Here is an 18,584-nt window from a genome sequence, read left to right as displayed (position 1 = left end):
CTTTTGTTCAAAGAACAAAGACGTGCCCGCATAAGAATGCTACTCTCTATGACTGTCGTATAAGCATATGAAAACGACTATATATACAATCAAAAGTTTATAAACCAACACACAGTTTTTAAGTTTCCTGAATCAATATTGGTTCTCAAAATAATGAATTAAAGAACGAAAAGAAAACATCAAAATTTAGGTCACGTTCATTCAAAGAATTTTCATATGCTTATGGTGCGCAAAGAATTTGATTCTTTGCGACTCTTACTTGTGCAAAGTTGATGTGTGAAACAAACTCATTGATTGGCAAACAAAGAACTTAAGGAAAAAAATCACCCTCCAACAACAGCAAGAAAATAGAATTGTTTTGTTTTAAAGAAAATTCCAATTGAGGCGCTTTCATTTGCACTGGAAAATAACTCGCGACCTATCACTACACTAGTGTATCTTCTAGTTATATATGTGAGGCTGACGATGATACCACTTGACTTAGCTTAGTTATATGATGAAAATATAAGATTGATAATAAAAAATTGGGAAAGTACACCAAATTAGGTCACTATTTTTACTTTGATCAACAAGGAAGTTGGGTTAATTCGCTAACAAGATGAGATGATACGATGAACTTTATGTAAGACTATGAGTATAAGTATGAATCTATGAACCTGGTTAAAGGATTAGAGACTGAATAGGAAGTCTTGTTGGGATTGGATTTATGAATCCATATCAGTGCTGAATTGCTATTTCGTAGGAATTGGTTTTCAATATGGATTTTAATAGGGAAATCCTTACAGGAATTTGGCTAGGATTATGTAGTATATATATGGTGGCCTCTGCTCTTGCAGTGTGCGTGCTCTATTCCAGACTAAGACCTATTATTAGTTGAGAACCTTGAACACTGAAGAGAGGAGAAGGTGCATTGCAGCATTGTTACAGAAATCAGACATGGCAACCGGTTCAAGTTCATCTGCAGGTTTGTTTCTTCTGTAAGCATTGGCTGATGGTTTTTGGTTTGTGTTTTGGTTACAGTAATTCGTATTGCTTGATCTTGGTTTTGTCTTTATGCTATCATGTGGTATCAGAGCCTTGATTATAAGTCGGCGAGTTTTGTAATTAAAATCAATGGGTTCAAAACAATAAATAAAATTTAAGAAAAATATGCCTTTTTGCGGCGTTAGGGAATCGAACACGAGTTTTGGTGTAAGGGTTGCTAATAACGACAAAACCTGTTTAAAATATTACCGCTGGCCTTTAAAAGAATGTTACCATTGGATTTTCTGCAACTCCATTGCTAAGGTTTTCTTTCGAATAGGGTTTTTCGATTAGAAACACTATTCACAAAACATACTTCTGGGATATGATTCCTTAACCTCTAAATTAAATGATCGATTTGGATGATTATTTTCGTTGTGCCATTTCAAATTGGATCTGCATAAGATATGTTTGATGATTTGCACTACTTCACCTTTGTCTGCATAATTTTTCTTTCATCTACAAATTGAGTCATAGTTTTGTTAAGTTTTTAAGAAATTTAAATCTCCGTAACAAAATCAACATGGGCTCAACTAATTGAAATCAATGATCAGTAATCTTTGGCCAATAAATGCTCAATTGCGATTGAGTATGCGATTATCTTGTGATCTGACAATTGTAATGCAGTTTTATGTTTCTGTTGAATGATGGATAATGATTATTATGCATGAGACATTTATTGGCCGTCTGTTGTTGCACATCTCATTATGAATTTGCTGAGTTTATGATAAGTCAGTTCTTCTATGTATGCTTATCAACTATATGTTGTTAAGTCTAAATGTATGAATTACTAATGTGAGTTGTGATGTGCAATCTGCACAAGAAAATCAGGACCTAACTGGTTCATGTTTGTGATTTCATTTGCAGCATTTGCAATATCCTTGAAGACTTTAAACTTAGCAAATATCCCGATCCTCACTAGAGGGAGTAACTACAAGAAATAGAGAAGAGAAATTGGACTACTATTGACAATCAATGAGTATGATATAGCCATTGGAGTATAGTAGACCCCAGAAGGGAGATTATGAGAGGTGGACAAAGGCAAACAAAGTTGCACTTTCAATTCTTGAAAGTGGGATGACTGACATAGTTCAAGGAGGCATCAAGAGACATGAGTTGGCTGCAGAATACTTGAATGCGATAGAAAAGAAGTTCAAGGAATCAAAGAAAGCTGAGATCAATCAATACATGTCACTTTTGACAACTTACAAAATTGACAATGCTGGTTCAATTAGAGATCATATAATGAAGATGACTAATGCTACAGAAAAGTTAAACTCTATGGATGTTAACATTGGTGAAAAACAGTTGGTCTTCATGATTCTTCAAGCTCTCCCAAACAAGTACTCTCAATTAAAGGTATCCTACAATACACAAGACAAGAGTTGGGATGTAGATGAGCTCATTGCATAGTGTCTTCAAGAAGAAACTCGACAGAGGCAAGAGAAGGGCAAAGACATTGAGATTGTGAATTTTGTGTAAGGAGGGAAAGGATGAAAGTTCAACAATACTGGAAACAATTCAGGTAAAATCTTTAAGCACCCTAAGCCTTTTGATAAGACTAGTATATCTACTAAACTATTTGAAACTTCTAGAGGATCTAACAATCTTAAACCAAAAGTGAAAAATGTTGCTAAACTCAAATGTTTTTTCTGCAAAACTCGAGGTCATTTAAGAAAAAATTGTGAACTATTTAAGGACTACTTAAAAGCTAATGGAAATGAGACTAGTTGATGTATGTGTAGAGTCAAACTTAATTGAGGTTCCATTCAATTCTTGGTGGTTTGATACTGGCTGCACAGTTCACATAACTAACTCACTACATGTTTTCAAAAACAAAAGGATGCTAGTTTTAACTGTTTTAATGTCTTTGTGGGGGAAGGGACAAAAGTTGTAGTCAAAGCTATTGGGTCAGTCAGATTAAAACTAAATTCTGGTTTCATTTTACAACTAAGTGATGAGCTATATGTGCCAAAGATGTGAAGAAATTTGATTTCCGCCTCTAAACTTGTCAAAAATGGTTTTTCTTTCCTAGGGATGATGAATGTTTGAAACTTTTTCAAAAGAACTGTTTTGATTCCATTTTAGGGACTGCTAGGTTAGTTGAAAACTTATGGCAGTTGGAGTGTAGTGTGGTCCTTAATGAGTATCATGCACTAAACACAAGCATAAAGAGAATGAAAACTCTGACACTTCTTACATTCTTTGGCACAAGAGAATAGGTCACATATCCAACTTGATTCCTTCACTTGATTTTGAAACTGCAACTAAGTGTGTGGATTGTTTCAAAGGAAAATTAACAGACTTTCGAAACTTTGAAGCCAAAAGAAGCAAAGATTTACTTGAGATTTTTCATACTGACATTTGTGGTCATTTCCCAACTAAAACGATTTGTGGAAACAGTTACTTTGTTAATTTCATTGATGACTTTTTAAGATTTAGTTATATCTATTTGATAAGTGAAAAGTTAGTTGTTCTTAAATGTTTCATAATCTTTAAAACTGAGGTAGAAAAACAATTAAACAAATCCTTTAAGATTGTTAGATCGAATATGGGTGGAGAATACTTTGGCAGGTACACAAAGTCTGGACAACAGAAAGGCCCTTTTGCTTTTTATCTTGAATAACAAGGAATTGTGGCTTAATACACAACTTCTGGTACACCACAACAAAACGGAGTATCAGAGAGAAGGAATAGAACATTGATTGGCATAGTGAGAAGCATGATGTCAAGGTCCAAGTTGCCTAGTTTCCTATGGGGTGAGGCTTTAAAAACTGCCAATTACATATTAAACTGAGTCCTTAACAAATCAATGTCAACCACCAGTTTTGAAGTATGGTATGGTAGATTGCCAAGCTTTGGTAATTTTCACATTTGGGGATACAAGGCAGAAGCTAGGTTCTACAATCTAGAGGAAAGAAAACTAGATCCGAGAACTGAGTCATGCTATTTCATATGCTACTTAAAGAAATCAAAGGGGTTTAAGTTCTATTGTGCACAATCTCATACTAGAATCAAAGAAACACCTTTGAAGATCAGATGTCTCAGATTTTACTATTGAGAATTTCGTATTTGAAGAATTAGAACAGTCATCGAATGAAACTTCTTCAAGTGGTCATTGTCCCATTTTAGTGTATTCTCAAGCCACGGATCAAGACATTGAGTTTAATCACAATGAAGAACCTGACCAAGTAATGGAGCAACTAGATGAAACTGAACTAGAGCATGATCCGAATCAATATGCCATTGAACAGATTGATAATGCTGAGCAAAATGACAATGTTCAAATGCATCCTCAAATCAGAAGATCCACAAGATCAAGAAAACCTGCAATTACAAGTGACTTTCTTTGTTATCTCCAAGAAACTGATTATAATATTAGAGACATTGATGATCCTATAACTTATTCACAAGCCATGAAGAGTTCAATCACCTTTAAGGTACAATGCAATGAAAGAGGAGTTGGAATCGATGTATAAGAATTAGGTTTGGTTGTTGGTGGAGCAAAAATCTGATATAAAGCCCATAAGGTGCAAATGGGTGTATAAGACCAAAAGGGATGCATAAGGACATGTTGAAAGATATACGGCTCGTTTAGCTGCTAAAAGGTTCACTCAGAGAGAAAGAATTGACTACAATGATACCTTCTTACCCATGTCCTCTAAAGATTCATTGAGACTCATTATGGCAATAACTGTACACTATGATTTAAAGTCACATCAAATGGATGTAAAAACAGCCTTCCTCAATGGTGATCTTCAAGAAAACATTTATATGGTTCAACCCCTGGATTTATTGAAAGGGGGAAGGAGAATATGGTTTGTAGGTTAAAGAAGTTAATCTATGGTCTCAAGCAAGCTTCAAGATAATGGTACTTAAAGTTTGATCAAGTGGTCACATCTAATGGTTTTGTTGAGAATAAACTTGATGATTGCATCTACCTAAAGTTCAGACGATCACAGTTCATAATCTTAGTCCTATATGTTGATGATATATTACTTGCTAGTTCGAGCATTCAGTTGTTAAAAGGGACAAAATCATTGCTCAATGCTAATTTTGAAATAAAGGATCTTGGTGAAGCACATTTTGTTTTAGGGATTGAGATTGCTAGAGATAGAAACAGAAAGTTGTTAGGACTTTCTCAAAGAGCTTACATGGAAAGAATTTTGACCAGGTTCAACATGGAAAGCTGCAATGGTTGCCATGTTCTAGTGAACAAATGAGATCAGTTATCAAAGGAACAATGTCCTAGAACTGATTTCGAAGTCAAGAAGATGTATGAGAGGCCATATGCATCATTAGTTGGAAACTTAATGTATGCAAATGTTTGTACAAGGCCTGACATTGCATACATAGTAGGAATTTTGGGCAGGTTTCAATTTAATTCAAGGGAAGCTCACTGGAGTGTTGCCAAGAAAGAGTTAAGGTATCTGCAACAAACCAAGGGCTATATGCTTGTGTATAGTAGAAAATAAGAACTTGAATTGAAAGGGTACACCGATTTTGACTTAGTAGGGGATTTGGATGACAAAAAATCAACCTTGAAAATGCAGTGTCTTGGAAGAGTGCTAAGCAAACTGTCATTGTGACTTCTACCATGAAGGCAGAATTCGTGGCATGTTTTGAAAGAATGAAGTAGGGAGTGTCGTTGAAGAATTTTGTGGCAGAGTTAAGGATTATGAGATCAATGCAGAACCCTTAACAATGTATTATGACAATAATTCTGTAGTTTTCTTTGCACAGAACAACAAGAGAACTTTTGCTTCAAGGTTGATGGATGTTAAGTTTCTAAAGGTAAGGGATAAGGTTAAGCAAGGAACCATTGATGTGCAACATATCAGTACAAGTTTAATGGCTGCTGACCCCTTAACTAAAGCCTTGCTTGTTGGTATATTAAAGGTACAAATCTCTAAAATAGGTGTCTTTTGATTAGTAAGAGTAGTTTTTTTATTAAAGATAGTTGTGATAATAAAGTTGAGAAATGTTGCTATTGTGAAGTTCAAAGAGCTTTTGTAGCAATGATGTTCTTCTTTTAAAGCTAGTTTTCTGGTTTAGTTTGTTTTATTGACAGATAGTATAATTGCGAGCTAGTTGTATTAAGAGATTTAATTTTTGTAATTGTTTAATCTGATATATATATATATATATATATATGTGTGTGTGTGTGTGTGTGTGTGTGTGTGTGTGTGTGATTTTTGAATTCAGTTGATGCTTTGAGGAATCTTTGTGATTTGACTCAAGTAGTTGTTTTGAATTCATGAGAATTACAGCCAAACAATTTACTGTTTATGATGCACTTGATTGTTTTGAATTGAGTTGAGAAATAGTGGGAGTGGATATTAAGGTCCACTAAGTTTCAGTTTGATCATAATGTTATATGTGTAGATTGGACATGAGTAATCTAGAAGCACCAGTTGAATAATGGTTGTGACTGTGAGTTTTAGATTCTATGTTTTGAGATGCACAGGTAGATTGTTCATGATGTTGCTCAAAAAACTCAGTGATCACCCTGTTATAGTCTTAATTGAACTGGTTTTCTTGGTTTATACTTGCTCAAGTGGGAGAATGTTAGAATATGAGCATGAGTATAAATCTGTGAACTTGGTTAAAGGATTAGAGACTGAATAGGAAGTCTTGTTGGGATTCGATTTATGAATCCATATCGGTGCTTGAATTGATATTTCTTAGGAATTGGTTTTCTATATGGATTTTAATAGGGAAATCCTTATGGAATTTGGCTAGGATTATGTAGTATATATATGGTGGCCTCTGCTCTCATAGTGTGTGTGCTCTATTCTAGATTAAGACCTATTATTAGTTGAGAACCTTGAACATTGAAGAGAAGAAAATGTGCATTGCAGCATTGTTACAAAAATCAGACATGGCAATCGGTTCGAGTTCATTTGCAGGTTTGTTTCTTCTTTGAGCATTGGCTAATGGTTTTTGGTTTGTGTTTTGGTTATAGTAATTTGTATTGCTTGATCTTGGTTTTGTGTTTATGCTATCACTTAATTCATCATATCTAGTTTTAGTTATTTATTTGTATACCAAGGACAGTCACGTTGTACTTCATGTGGAATTGAGGATTCTTATTAGCATGATATAAATTTAGCTACACAAGAAATGATGCCAAGCGTTTGAAAACTTTCTTAACATTCTCAGTCGTAGTCTCAGTCTGATCAGTCTCGATCTCGATCCCAAGCGAGACATGAAAGCAATGATTCTCTCATTCCGCTTCAAACATCTCCAATCCTCATTTCCACCTATTTTCCTTCACTAAATCATAATATTGAACACCTCGATCCCTTAGTTCATCTTTTCCAGCAACACACACAAGCAGCTTAGAGCACCCTAGTCCTGTAAGGCTCGGTGCACCCTTACCTATTGGATGCACCATTGAATTATTAATCCCTCCAGGAGCTGATGGGTAAACAAAGTTCTAAACCAAATAAGGTAAAGCTTTCTTGAAGTTTTCACCTTTAGGCTTTGACCCAATTGGCTTGGAACCCCAAAAACAAGGACATGACAAAAATGCCCCCAAAATTTTCACATCACCACATAGGTCCTCAACTCCTGCCTTCATAACTAGGTTATGTGCAATATTTCCACCTGCACTATCACCACCAATGTAAAGTCTGTCAAAATCTCCATAGTTGAGTAAGCATGTCTCTTTGTTACCATCTGAGGAACCTTTGTTAATTGAGTGAGAAGTAACCCATTGAAGAGCAGCCCAGCAATCTTCATAAGCAATAGAAAGTGGGTTCTGTTAGAAGCTAAACAGCTCCTAGAGTCGAGGGATTGAAGGCAGCAAGGAGCTCCCGAGCATGGCTGCTGTCTACATCGAAGAAGAAAGAAGAAATGAAGGTTTGAGTTCCAACGGGTAGTATTTCACTTTAAATGTATGTGTGAGTGTGTGAGTGACAAGTATACACTCCAGATTAGATCACTTAAAACCCAAATGAAGGGCTAGGAATCAATATGGGGTAGTAAGGTTGAAATGGTTGTTAAGCCTCTTGTCAATCACTCTCTTAAACAAATATGGGTCATGGCAATGCACCATACCCTAGAAGATTTCCTCTACTTAATGAAATCATTGCTGCTGCATTTTGCACAGCCTTTGAGGCCATAAAACACACTCCAAAAGGTCATCTCCATTCTCTGTCAAGTTCAACCAAAGAAACTAATCCAAACAAACCAATCAAAACACCAAAACAAACAAACAAACTTTATCATGGTATTAGAGCTTAGTTTCTGATCTTACAACTTTCTGGGCGGAATGTGTGCAAGTTAAGATCTGTGGAGCACCTACGTAGTGTCCTCAACAGCAATAACCAACAAACAACCCTTTAAATGAAGAGATCCAGTAGTAGCAGTGAGCTAAAAGCTCTAGTTTTTAATGGGGAGAGCTATGACTTTCGGAGAATAAGAATGACAACCATTTTCAAGTCATATGATCCATGGGATATGGTTCAATACAGGTATAAACTACCTGAGATGGAGGTCGATGCTCTAGAGATGACATCATAGAAACACAATTCAAAACACTCAAGCAGAACTAGATGGAAAATGCTAGAGCACTTGGAATCATCCAAGGTGCTGTCTTAGACACCATTTTCCTGAGGATAATAAATGAAGAAAGTGCAAAGGGAGCTTGGGAAGTTTTACAACAAGAGTACAGAGGAGACACCAAAGTTACAAAGGTAAAACTTCAATCCCTTAGAAGAGATTTTGAGTATACAAGAATGATGGATAATGAGCTGTTAAAATACTACTTTACTAGGCTATTTGATATTGTAAACAAGATGAAAACATATGGTGAAGAATTGCCTAATGAAAGAATTATCCAGAAACTGTTGATTAGTTTGACTAAACCCTATGATTTAATAGTGAGTGTCATTGAAGAAACCAAAGACACCGAAACTCTTAGTGTGCAAGATGTGATGACATCTTTAAGAGTTTTTGACCAAAGGCTTGAGAGGTATGCTGATTTTGCACCTGAGAAAACTTTTCAATCACTCAATGTTGGATCTAGTAGTCAAGCTAGTGTAAGTAAACAAAAACCACAGTAGAAGGGCAATAACAAGAAATGGGAAGGAAAGGGGTATCAAAACCCTAGACCTAACCAAGGTAGATACTCAAATGAAGGCCCAAGAACCAAGCAGCAATGCAAGCACTATGACAAATTCCATTTTAGAGAGTTGGTTCAAGGACAAGCTTAGGTGCCACAAATGCAACAGGTTCGAGTATATCATGAAGGATTGCAGATCAAAGAATGTACATCAAGTGAACTATGCAAATTAAGTGGAAGAAGAAGCAAATGTCTGATGTGCTTTCAGTGCAAAAATGGAGAAAAACTATGAAGTGTGGTAGATTGACAGTGGCTGCAGCAATCACATGACTACACATGTGTCATTACTCCTTGATATTGACATAAACTTCACTAGAAAAGTGAAAATGGGAGATGGAAACATTGTCAAAGCCACTGGAAGAGGAACTCTGGTCATTAACACCAAGAAAAGAAAAAGATACATAAGGGAGGTGATGCTAGTGCCTGGATTGGATGGGAATCTACTTAGTGTGGGTCAGATGATGGAGCATGGCTATTTCCTACTTTTTGGGGGAATTGTGGTTGAGATCTATGATGACAGGTCCCTATCAAACCTAGTGACTAAAGTGGAAGTGAAAAACAGAAGCTTCCCACTTATGCTGAAGTATCTAGAGGAAGTGGCAAGGAAAGCAAGTGTGACAGGTTTTATAAAGCTATGGCACAAGAGGCTTGGTTATTTAAACATGACAAGCTTACAAAATCTGTAAAAGAATGAAATGGTGCAAGGTATACCAAAGATGGATCAATGCAATTAAACCTGTGAAGGGTGTGTGTTTGGCATCATCCAGATTCATTTGAAGCTTGAAGGGCTTAGAGGGTAACAAAGCCACTTGAATTGATTCACACGGATGTGTATGGACCAATGCAAACAACAACAATCAGTGGAAACAGGTATTTCCTAACCTTCATTAATGACTACTCAAGATGTGTGAGGTGTCTTTCATGAGGTTTAAGTTTGAGGTGTTCATAATATTCAAGAAGTTCAAGGCAATGGTGGAATTGCAAAGTGGATATCAAATCAAAAGACTGAGAAGTGATAGGGGAGGTGAGTACACCTCATATAAGTTCAATGCATTATGTGAAGATGTGAAGTTGAAGAAGCAACTCACTATGGCATATTCACCACAACAGAATGAGATTGCAGAAGGGAAGAATATGACTATAGTCGAAATGGCTAAGTCTATGATGCATGAGAAGAACATGCCTTATACATTTTAGGGTGAAGATGTGAACACCTTAGTGTACCTATTGAATAGGTGCCCTACTAAAGCATTGGATAAGAAGATACCATTTGAAGTGTTCAGTGGAAGGAAGCCTTCTATGAAGCATCTGAGAGTGTTTGGCTCAGTGTGCTACATCCACATTCCTCAACAACTAAGGCAAAAGTTGGAGAAATCAAGTAACAATGGTGTTTTTGTGGGTTATAAAGCCAGTGAGAAAGGGTATAGAGTTTACAATTTATCAACTCAGAAGATAATCCTATCAAGGGATGTTATCTTTGATGAAGACCCAACATGTAATTGGGAAACAAGGGTAGAAAAGAAGGACAGTGTCTCTCTACAACTTGACCTCAACAAAAGGCAAACAAGGAAGCCTATGGAGACCTTAGTTCAAGAAGAAGTCACAAAGATGGGTGACATACAAGGGACTCCACAGCAAGCAAGCATAAGTCCACAACCAAGTCAATCACAGATAACAACTCCAAGTTCAAATCCAGTGAGGTTGAGAAGTTTGGATGAGATCTATGCTACATATAACTACTGTGTAGTGGAACCATAAGCATATGAAGAAGCTGAGAAACACAAAGCTTGGAAGAAAGCAATGAAGGAAGAACTTGAAATAATTGAGAAGAATGCCACTTGGGAACTTGTAAATCGACTAAGTGATAAGCCAGTGATTGGTGTGAAATGGGTGTACAAAGTGAAGCTCAACCTACATGGTTCTATGTAGAAGAACAAGGCCAAATTGATAGCTAAAGGCTATTCACAGAAGCCTGGTGTAGACTTCAATGAAACCTTTGCTCCAATAGCAAGGTTAGATACCATAAGGACCTTGATAGCCCTAGCAGCCAAGAAGGGTTCGAAGTTGTATCAATTGGATGTCAAATCTGCATTTCTAAATGAAGTGCTAGAGGATGAGGTGTTTGTGGAACAACCTCAAGGGTTCACAAGTCAAGAGTTTCCAGAGAAGGTGTACAAACTAAGGAAGGTTCTCTATAGCCTAAAATAAGCTCCAAGAGCTTGGTACAGTGAGATTGATTCCTATTTCACTGAGCAAGGATTTCAGAAAAATCCTAATGAAGCTACACTCTACACTCTACACCAAGATAGAAAGCAACAACAACACACTCCTTGTATCAATCTATGTGGATGATGTTGTCTACACTGGAAATGATGCTGCAATGATTGAAGAGTTCAAAGAAGAGATGATGAAGAGGTATGAAATGGCTGACTTAGGCTTCTTACATCACTTTCTTGGCATTAGGGTAATTTAAGAAACAAGTAGCATCTTCATTCATCAAAGGAAGTATGCTAAAACTTTGCTTGAAAAGTTTAGATTGAAGAAATGCAAACTGGTCTCTACACCCCTAATTGCAAATGAGAAGCTTAAGAATGATAATGGAAGTGAACCTACGGATGCTAGTCTTTACAAAAGCATTGTTGGCAGTCTATTGTACCTAATTACAACAAGGCCGGATCTAATGTTCTCAGCAAGCCTACTTTCTAGGTTTATGCAGAATCCTAGCAAGATACACATGAAGACATCAAAAAGAGTTCTAATATATGTGCAAGGAACACTTGATTATGGCATCAAGTATGAAATGGGGAAGTCAACTATTCTAATTCGATTTTGTGACAGTGACTGGGGTGGTAATGAAGATGATACCAGAAGCACATCGGGCTATGCTTTCACTTTTGGTTCAGGGTTTTCTCGTGGGCCTCTGTGAAGCAACAAAGTGTTGCACTGTCCATAGTCTAGGCAGAGTATGTAAGTGCATCAGAAGCTACATCAGAAGCTATTTGGCTAAGGTTCATACTTAAAGACTTAAGCGAATTGCATGTTGATGCCACACCACTTCTGTGTGACAACACCTCTGAAATCGCCACGACCAAAAACTCAGTATTTCATCAGAGAACAAAGCACATCAAAAGAATATATCATTTCATCAAAGAGGCATTGCAAGACAACACAATCAAGCTAATTTATTGCAGCATAGAAGATCAGATCGCAGACATTTTCACAAAAGCATTACTGAATGAGAGATTCAATTACCTGAGGGGATTGCTCGGAATGACTCACCAAAGTAGTTTAGAAGGGAGTGTTGGAAGCTAAACAGCACCTGGAGTTGAGGGATCAAAGGCAGCAAGGAGCTCCCGAGCATGGCTGCTGTCTGCATTGAAGAAGAAAGAAGAAATGAAGGGTTTAGGTTTAAACGGCTAGTTTTTCACTTTAAATGTATGTGTGAGTTACAAGTGTACACTCCAAATTAGATCATTTAAAACCCAAATAAAGGGCTAGGATTGAATCTGGGGTAGTAAGGTTGAAATGATTGTTAAGCCTCTTGTCAATCACTCTCTTAAACAAGTATGGGTCATGGCAATGCGCCATACCCTAGAAGATTTCCTTTACTTAATGAAATCAGTGCTGCTGGATTTTTCACAGCCTTTGAAGCTGTAAAACACACTCCAAAAGGTCATCTCCATTCTCTGTCAAGTTCAACCAAAGAAACTAATCCAAACAAACCAATCAAAACACCAAAACAAACAAACTTTATCAGGTTCTCTGGGGCAAGTTTGTACTCAACAGAGACAGCTACAACTTTGGCTTCTGAGACCAAGCAGTTGAGATAACGTTGGTGAAGGAATGAGAAGGCAGACACCATGCAAAAGCACCACCATGGTAGTAAACCAAGATGGAAAGCTTTTGGGTTTGGTTTTGAGGGAGATTCGGGAGGAAAAGGCGAGCTGAGAGTTTGGGCTTGTCTGAGATGGTGATGTCCTTGGAGTAGACGCCAGTTTCTAGATCTTGATCAGAAGATCGAGGCACATATGAAGAATACGAAACGGAATGTGCTCCACAGTGCCATCTTCAAAGATACTGATGAAAGGATAGGACTTAAAGGCTAATTCTTTGGCGATGGAAGCCATTAGAAAAGATTTATAGATAACTAAGATGTGTGAAAATTGAGTGTGTGAGTGGGACTATTAATGCAGGCAGCGTTTTCCATTAACTCTTAGAAAACAGATGAAAGAGATGTCACGTTTGAAACTTGATGTCATGCAGAACGTAACAGCAAGCAAAGTAGCAACCAATATGTCTTCGTCTAGTCAACTAACTCTGGTTCTCACTCTGGTTCTCACCCTAGTAAACTTTTTTCATACTCATCAAACCAAATAGATAAGTGATTACACCATCACAGAATTTCTTAGGCATTGAAAGCTTAGTTGTGTGATGGATTGGTGATAAGTTTATTGTTGGAACCATCCTTATAAAATAAAGATAGTGCACCAATAATTTGATTTACTTCTCATATAAGTAATTGTGCGAAAAGCAAATGAACCAATAATTTGATTTACTTCTCATATAAGTAATTGTGCGAAAAGCAAATGAAGTTAGATTCTTTGCCACTCTTACTTTAACAAGCTAAAGAATTGAGTGAACCGATTTCTAAAACAACCTCATTAAATTAGAAAACAAAGGAAAAATGGAAAAAACCCACCGTCCAACAACAGCAAGAAAATAAAAATGCTTTGCTTTTAAGGAAAATTCCATTTGAGGCACTGTACTGTTGCATTGGAAGATAACTCAGACACGTTTCACTGCAGTAGTGTATTTGCTTGTCATGTGAAACTAACGATGACAGATTCGGAATAAACTGGCTATGGTATCACTTGAAGCAGCTCAATTGAATGACGAAAGAAATGAAATATTGAATAACAAAGGTAATTAAAAATATTGAGAATTAGCAATGCCGATTGAGCAGTTAGGATTGAAAGAAATTGCTGACTTCAGTAATATTTCGTAAGGAGTTAGGAGAGTACACCAGAATTAGGTTACTTTTTATTTTACTTCCATCAACAAAGGCAGTTGGGATACTTAATGCATTCTAACAAGATACAATGTATAAATTCAGATTTAATTTTATTTATTTATTTGGCAAACAAAGTACAATCATTCTCTACATCATGAAGAAACTTATCAGCATGATACAAAATTGACGAGAAAAAGCCATGCGTCTGCTTCATGAGGAAACTTAGCATGATATAAAATTAACTAGACAAGAAAAGAAACCAAGCGTTTGAACACCTTCTTAACATTCTCACTCTCAGGGTCAATCTCAGGTTTGGAAATGAAAGCAATGATCCTCTCCTTCCACTTCAAACAGCTCCACTTCTCCTTTCCACCCACTCCTTCACCAAATTGTAATACCAAACACCTCGATCCCTCAGCTTATCCTTTCCAGCAACACACACGAGCAGCCGAGAGCACGCAAGCCCAGCCAAGCTCGGTGCATCCTCCCCAGCTGGATTCACCATTGGATTATCAATCCCTCCAGGAGCTGATGGATAAACAAAGTCCCAAAATTAAGAAATTGGATTGTTCTCAAAATCTTCACCTTTTGGTTCTGACCCAATTGGCTTGGAACTCCAAAAAAATGGATGGCCCAAATATGCACCCAAAATTTTGACACACCACCACACAAGCTTTCAACTCCTGCCCTCATCGCCAGGTTATGTCTAATATTTCCACCTGCACTGTCACCACCAATATAAAGCGTATCAAAATCTCCGTAGTTGACTAGCCGTGGCTCTTTGTTGCCTGCCTGAGAAGTAACCCATTGAAGAGCATCCCAGCAATCTTCATAAGCAATAGGAAGTGGGTTCTTTGGAGCAAGTCCGTAGTCAACAGAGACAGCTACCGCTCGAGCTTCCGAAACCAAGCGATTGAGATAGCGGTGGTTGAAGACTCCGAAGGCAGAAGAGTCACAAAACCTACCACCGTGTAAGTAAACCAAAATGGGGAGCTTTTGGGTTTGTTTTGATGGATGTTTGGGAGGTAAAGAAGAGCGGAGATGTTGGGGTTGTCTGAGATAGTTATGTCTTTGGAGGAGGCACCAGTTTTCGGATCTTGATCAAGAGATGGGAGCACATATGAATCGAAACTGTGCAGTTCCATTGTGCCATCATCGTAGACTCTGAGGAAATGGTGGTTTTTAAAAGTTAATTCAAGGGTGATTGAAGCCATTAGAGAAGATGGATAAGTTAAGAAAACAAGTAAAGAGAGATTCCATATTTGACAATTGGTTGCCATGCAGTACCATCAAACAAATTAGCCGCAAGGTCATCATCTGCTATTCAAATCATATTTTTGTACCACATGTTCATTCCATCTTAGGTAGCATTTGATGTGAACAGCCGAGTAATGCTACTCATACCATGTTTTTGTACTAGCATTTGATGTCGATAGCCAAGTAATGTTATTCATACCATGTTTTTGTACCACATTTTCATACCACCTTAGGTGGAATTTGATGTGGACAGCCACATCATTTGAATTAATCAGATTTTTAAATTTAGTTCATTAGTTAATAAACTGATAATTAAGAAAAACTAGTTAATTAAATGATGATTGTGGTATACGATGAGTCTTTCTCCTTTCTTTCCTTGGGTTTTGCATATATTTCAAATGATGTGGCTATCCACATCAAATGTTACCTAAGGTGGTATAGAAATGTGGTATAAAAACATAGTATGAATAACATTACTCAGCAACATAAACTCTGGAGCTGTCTAAATAATTATACTCCATTTACAATCTCCAGTTCAGGAGTCATAATAATTGTGGACCAATAGGAATAGAGTTTTTATTTAAAATATTATTAAAAGATTAGTAGTTAATGCTTGGAGTTTCTTTGTTTATATATATTTTAAAATATTATTAAAAGATTAGTAGTTAATGCTTGGAGTTTCTTTGTTTATATATATATATATATATATATATATATATATCAGAAAGTCAACTTTCATTAAGATAAAAACCAGTACAAGGCCCAAAAAGGATATGGTAAACAACTATAGGGAAAGTAAAAGGTTCAAGCAAAATAAGAGTAGCAACCCAAGATACAACAGGAGGCCCACATAAGCTTAGGCACGAAGGCAGTAGAAAACCCTAATCTCCAGTAGCAAAGACCACATCACTATCACCGTCACATCCTCGGATAAAGCTAAACTCCGGATCGGGAAAGAAGACACCAAATCCAAATCTCCTTCACGAACCCCTGCAAATATATACAAGAAAAGTATCATACGGGTAGAAGGGTGAGGCTAAAAGGGTATGTAAAATACCCAACACTTGGCCTTGATGGGGATCCGTCATAGGTATGTCGGTTGAGGGAAGGGAAGTGAAGAAGGGTAGTAGATTTGGTATCCTTTTCCTGATCAGAGCCCGCCTATCTGGGTACATGTTGGGATGCGAATGTAGTATCACAACTAAGGAGGAGGGAGGACAGAAAGTTAAAAGACAGAAAACCGTAAAATTAGGCAAAAGATGCCAAATAAGAGGCACTGAGCCCAGATCTGAGACAAATATAGAGGATAGTTGAGACCCATCTCATGGAAAACTAAGATAAACTCAGAGAGAACCAAGATTAAAACAAAATAAGGAGACTGCAAAGAGGGGAGGAAGATATGGATGAAGGGAGGGGATGAAGTAGAGGAAGTGAAAGGGGAGGCAAAGAAGAAAAAGGCAAATGAGGGAATGAGAGAAAGAGAGAATGATGAGGTAGCGGGTTGCCGCCTACCCCGAGCAAGAGCAAAGGGCGGTGGCTAAAAGTTGAAGCTGAAAAAGAGGCTCTGGATCTGGGTTTCTAAAGAGAGAAACTAGGGGAGAGAGAGAGAGAGAGAGAGAGAGAAGGCATTTAAGTGAGATTCAGGAACTTAGAGCTTCTTTCTTACTCACTAGATTTAGGAGATCTTTGGAGAATTCATATCTTAGGCCATCTCCAACCGAATAGGCTATCTTTAGCACCGTCCAAAATTATAGCCTATAAGATATTATTTTTAAATGAACAGTGTCAGACCCCTCAATAATTTATTATTTTTAAAGATCTTCTTTAACATTATTGGTTAATTGAATTAAAATACCATTTTGAGTGACACTTGTTGCTAAATGAATAAGGTTATCCAGACATATTTTGAGTGTCATTTGAAAAAATATTGAAAATTTTAAATTTAGATTATTGGAAGAGGTAAGAGAAGGGTGTGTATGAAAAAAGTGTTTAAGGTGAACAAAATGTGAAGAATTGGATTAAAATGAGATAATATAGTATGGAAAGATGAAAAGGATATGAGAAATGATGTAGAAATGGCTTAGGTATTTATCTGAAAAAATAGAATAAAAAAAAAACCAACAAACGGGTTGCCAGGCAAGCTCAATGACACGCCCCAACCCATATATCCTAATGATACCTGAATGGCATGTGCTGGCCGATACTCAAGGGTGATAAAAGCCATAAATATATAAATACACAAGAATATAAGAGAACTTGTAATTCAAAAGTCATATAACAAACAAGGATGATTCTGAATATACAAATGCCGAGAAACAAGAATAAGATTTCGAATTAAACGTGAGTGCAACGGAAGGACCAACAATTTCAAATCCGAAACAAAAGATGCACAATTATGTCCAGAGTGCACTATAACACAGAAGTACGAGTGTAGATAAGAAATCAAATTACAATTATCATAAGAGAATCATACACAAATGGAAGGTCACAAAGTCACTGGTAGGGAAATACCTCGATGCTTGGGTCGTACTCCTCATTACTATGTCCTGAGGGGGCATAAAAACAACAAGGGTGAGTGGACCATAATTTATATTAATACTAATAATATTCAAAACCTGAATTCTTTATGAACATAATAACCCCCTGTTTTGAAAACATATAATATACTACGTATATGTTTTTCTGAAACTCTAGCATGTAAGAAATGTTTGTAATCATAAAATCATCTCTAAAAATGATATATAAACACCCGACGGCAAATCCATAAATCTAATCAAAATTGTACTCTCTAGAGGTATCATAGTCGCTCGAAGGCAGTACCTGTCCATCACCCAAAGATGAAGCTATATGACACTGGGTTACGTTAGTGAAGAAATATGGTAGGCCCCATCACTCGAAGGTGAAGCTGTACAACTCTGGGTTACGCCAGAGAAGAAATATATCTATATATAGCATAACACACCGACACTAGCCGTGGCTAGTGAAGCTATCCAACACTGGTTTCGCCAGTGAAGCTAGGGGTATAACATAAGTATCCTCAACTATGTCTTATGGCCATAGACTAATACCCGTGTTGTGTGTATATGTCGTATGATAACCCACTGTATAATCAATAAAAACATATCTTAAAACTCGTATCAAGCGCTGAAGCTCAAATGCTCAAAG

At 37.0% G+C, this 18,584-nt stretch overlaps 1 protein-coding gene and 2 pseudogenes across 1 annotated transcript; 1 reads left to right on the top strand and 2 right to left on the bottom strand.

The window, feature by feature from the left end:
- Positions 1-2,100: 2,100 nt before the first annotated feature.
- Positions 2,101-2,436, top strand: LOC125477295. The gene has a single exon (XM_048584251.1). It carries the CDS (start codon positions 2,101-2,103, stop codon positions 2,434-2,436), a length of 336 nt encoding a protein of 111 aa, XP_048440208.1.
- Positions 2,437-7,135: 4,699 nt separating this feature from the next.
- LOC103930799 lies at positions 7,136-13,278 on the bottom strand (annotated as a pseudogene).
- Positions 13,279-14,253: 975 nt separating this feature from the next.
- LOC103930823 lies at positions 14,254-15,395 on the bottom strand (annotated as a pseudogene).
- Positions 15,396-18,584: the final 3,189 nt, after the last annotated feature.

Source organism: the organism of the source record quoted next, unplaced genomic scaffold (genome assembly GCF_019419815.1).
Source record: "Pyrus x bretschneideri cultivar Hongxiangsu unplaced genomic scaffold, Pyrus_bretschneideri_v1 Contig21, whole genome shotgun sequence".
NCBI classification, from domain to species: Eukaryota; Viridiplantae; Streptophyta; class Magnoliopsida; order Rosales; family Rosaceae; genus Pyrus; species Pyrus x bretschneideri.
The sequence above is the reverse complement of the archived record's forward strand: the minus strand, read 5'-3'. Positions and strand labels throughout refer to the sequence as shown.

What these genes read in the sequence shown, in the direction of transcription:
- LOC125477295 (XM_048584251.1), top strand. Translation starts at nt 2,101, where the DNA reads ATGACTGACATAGTTCAAGGAGGCATCAAGAGACATGAGTTGGCTGCA.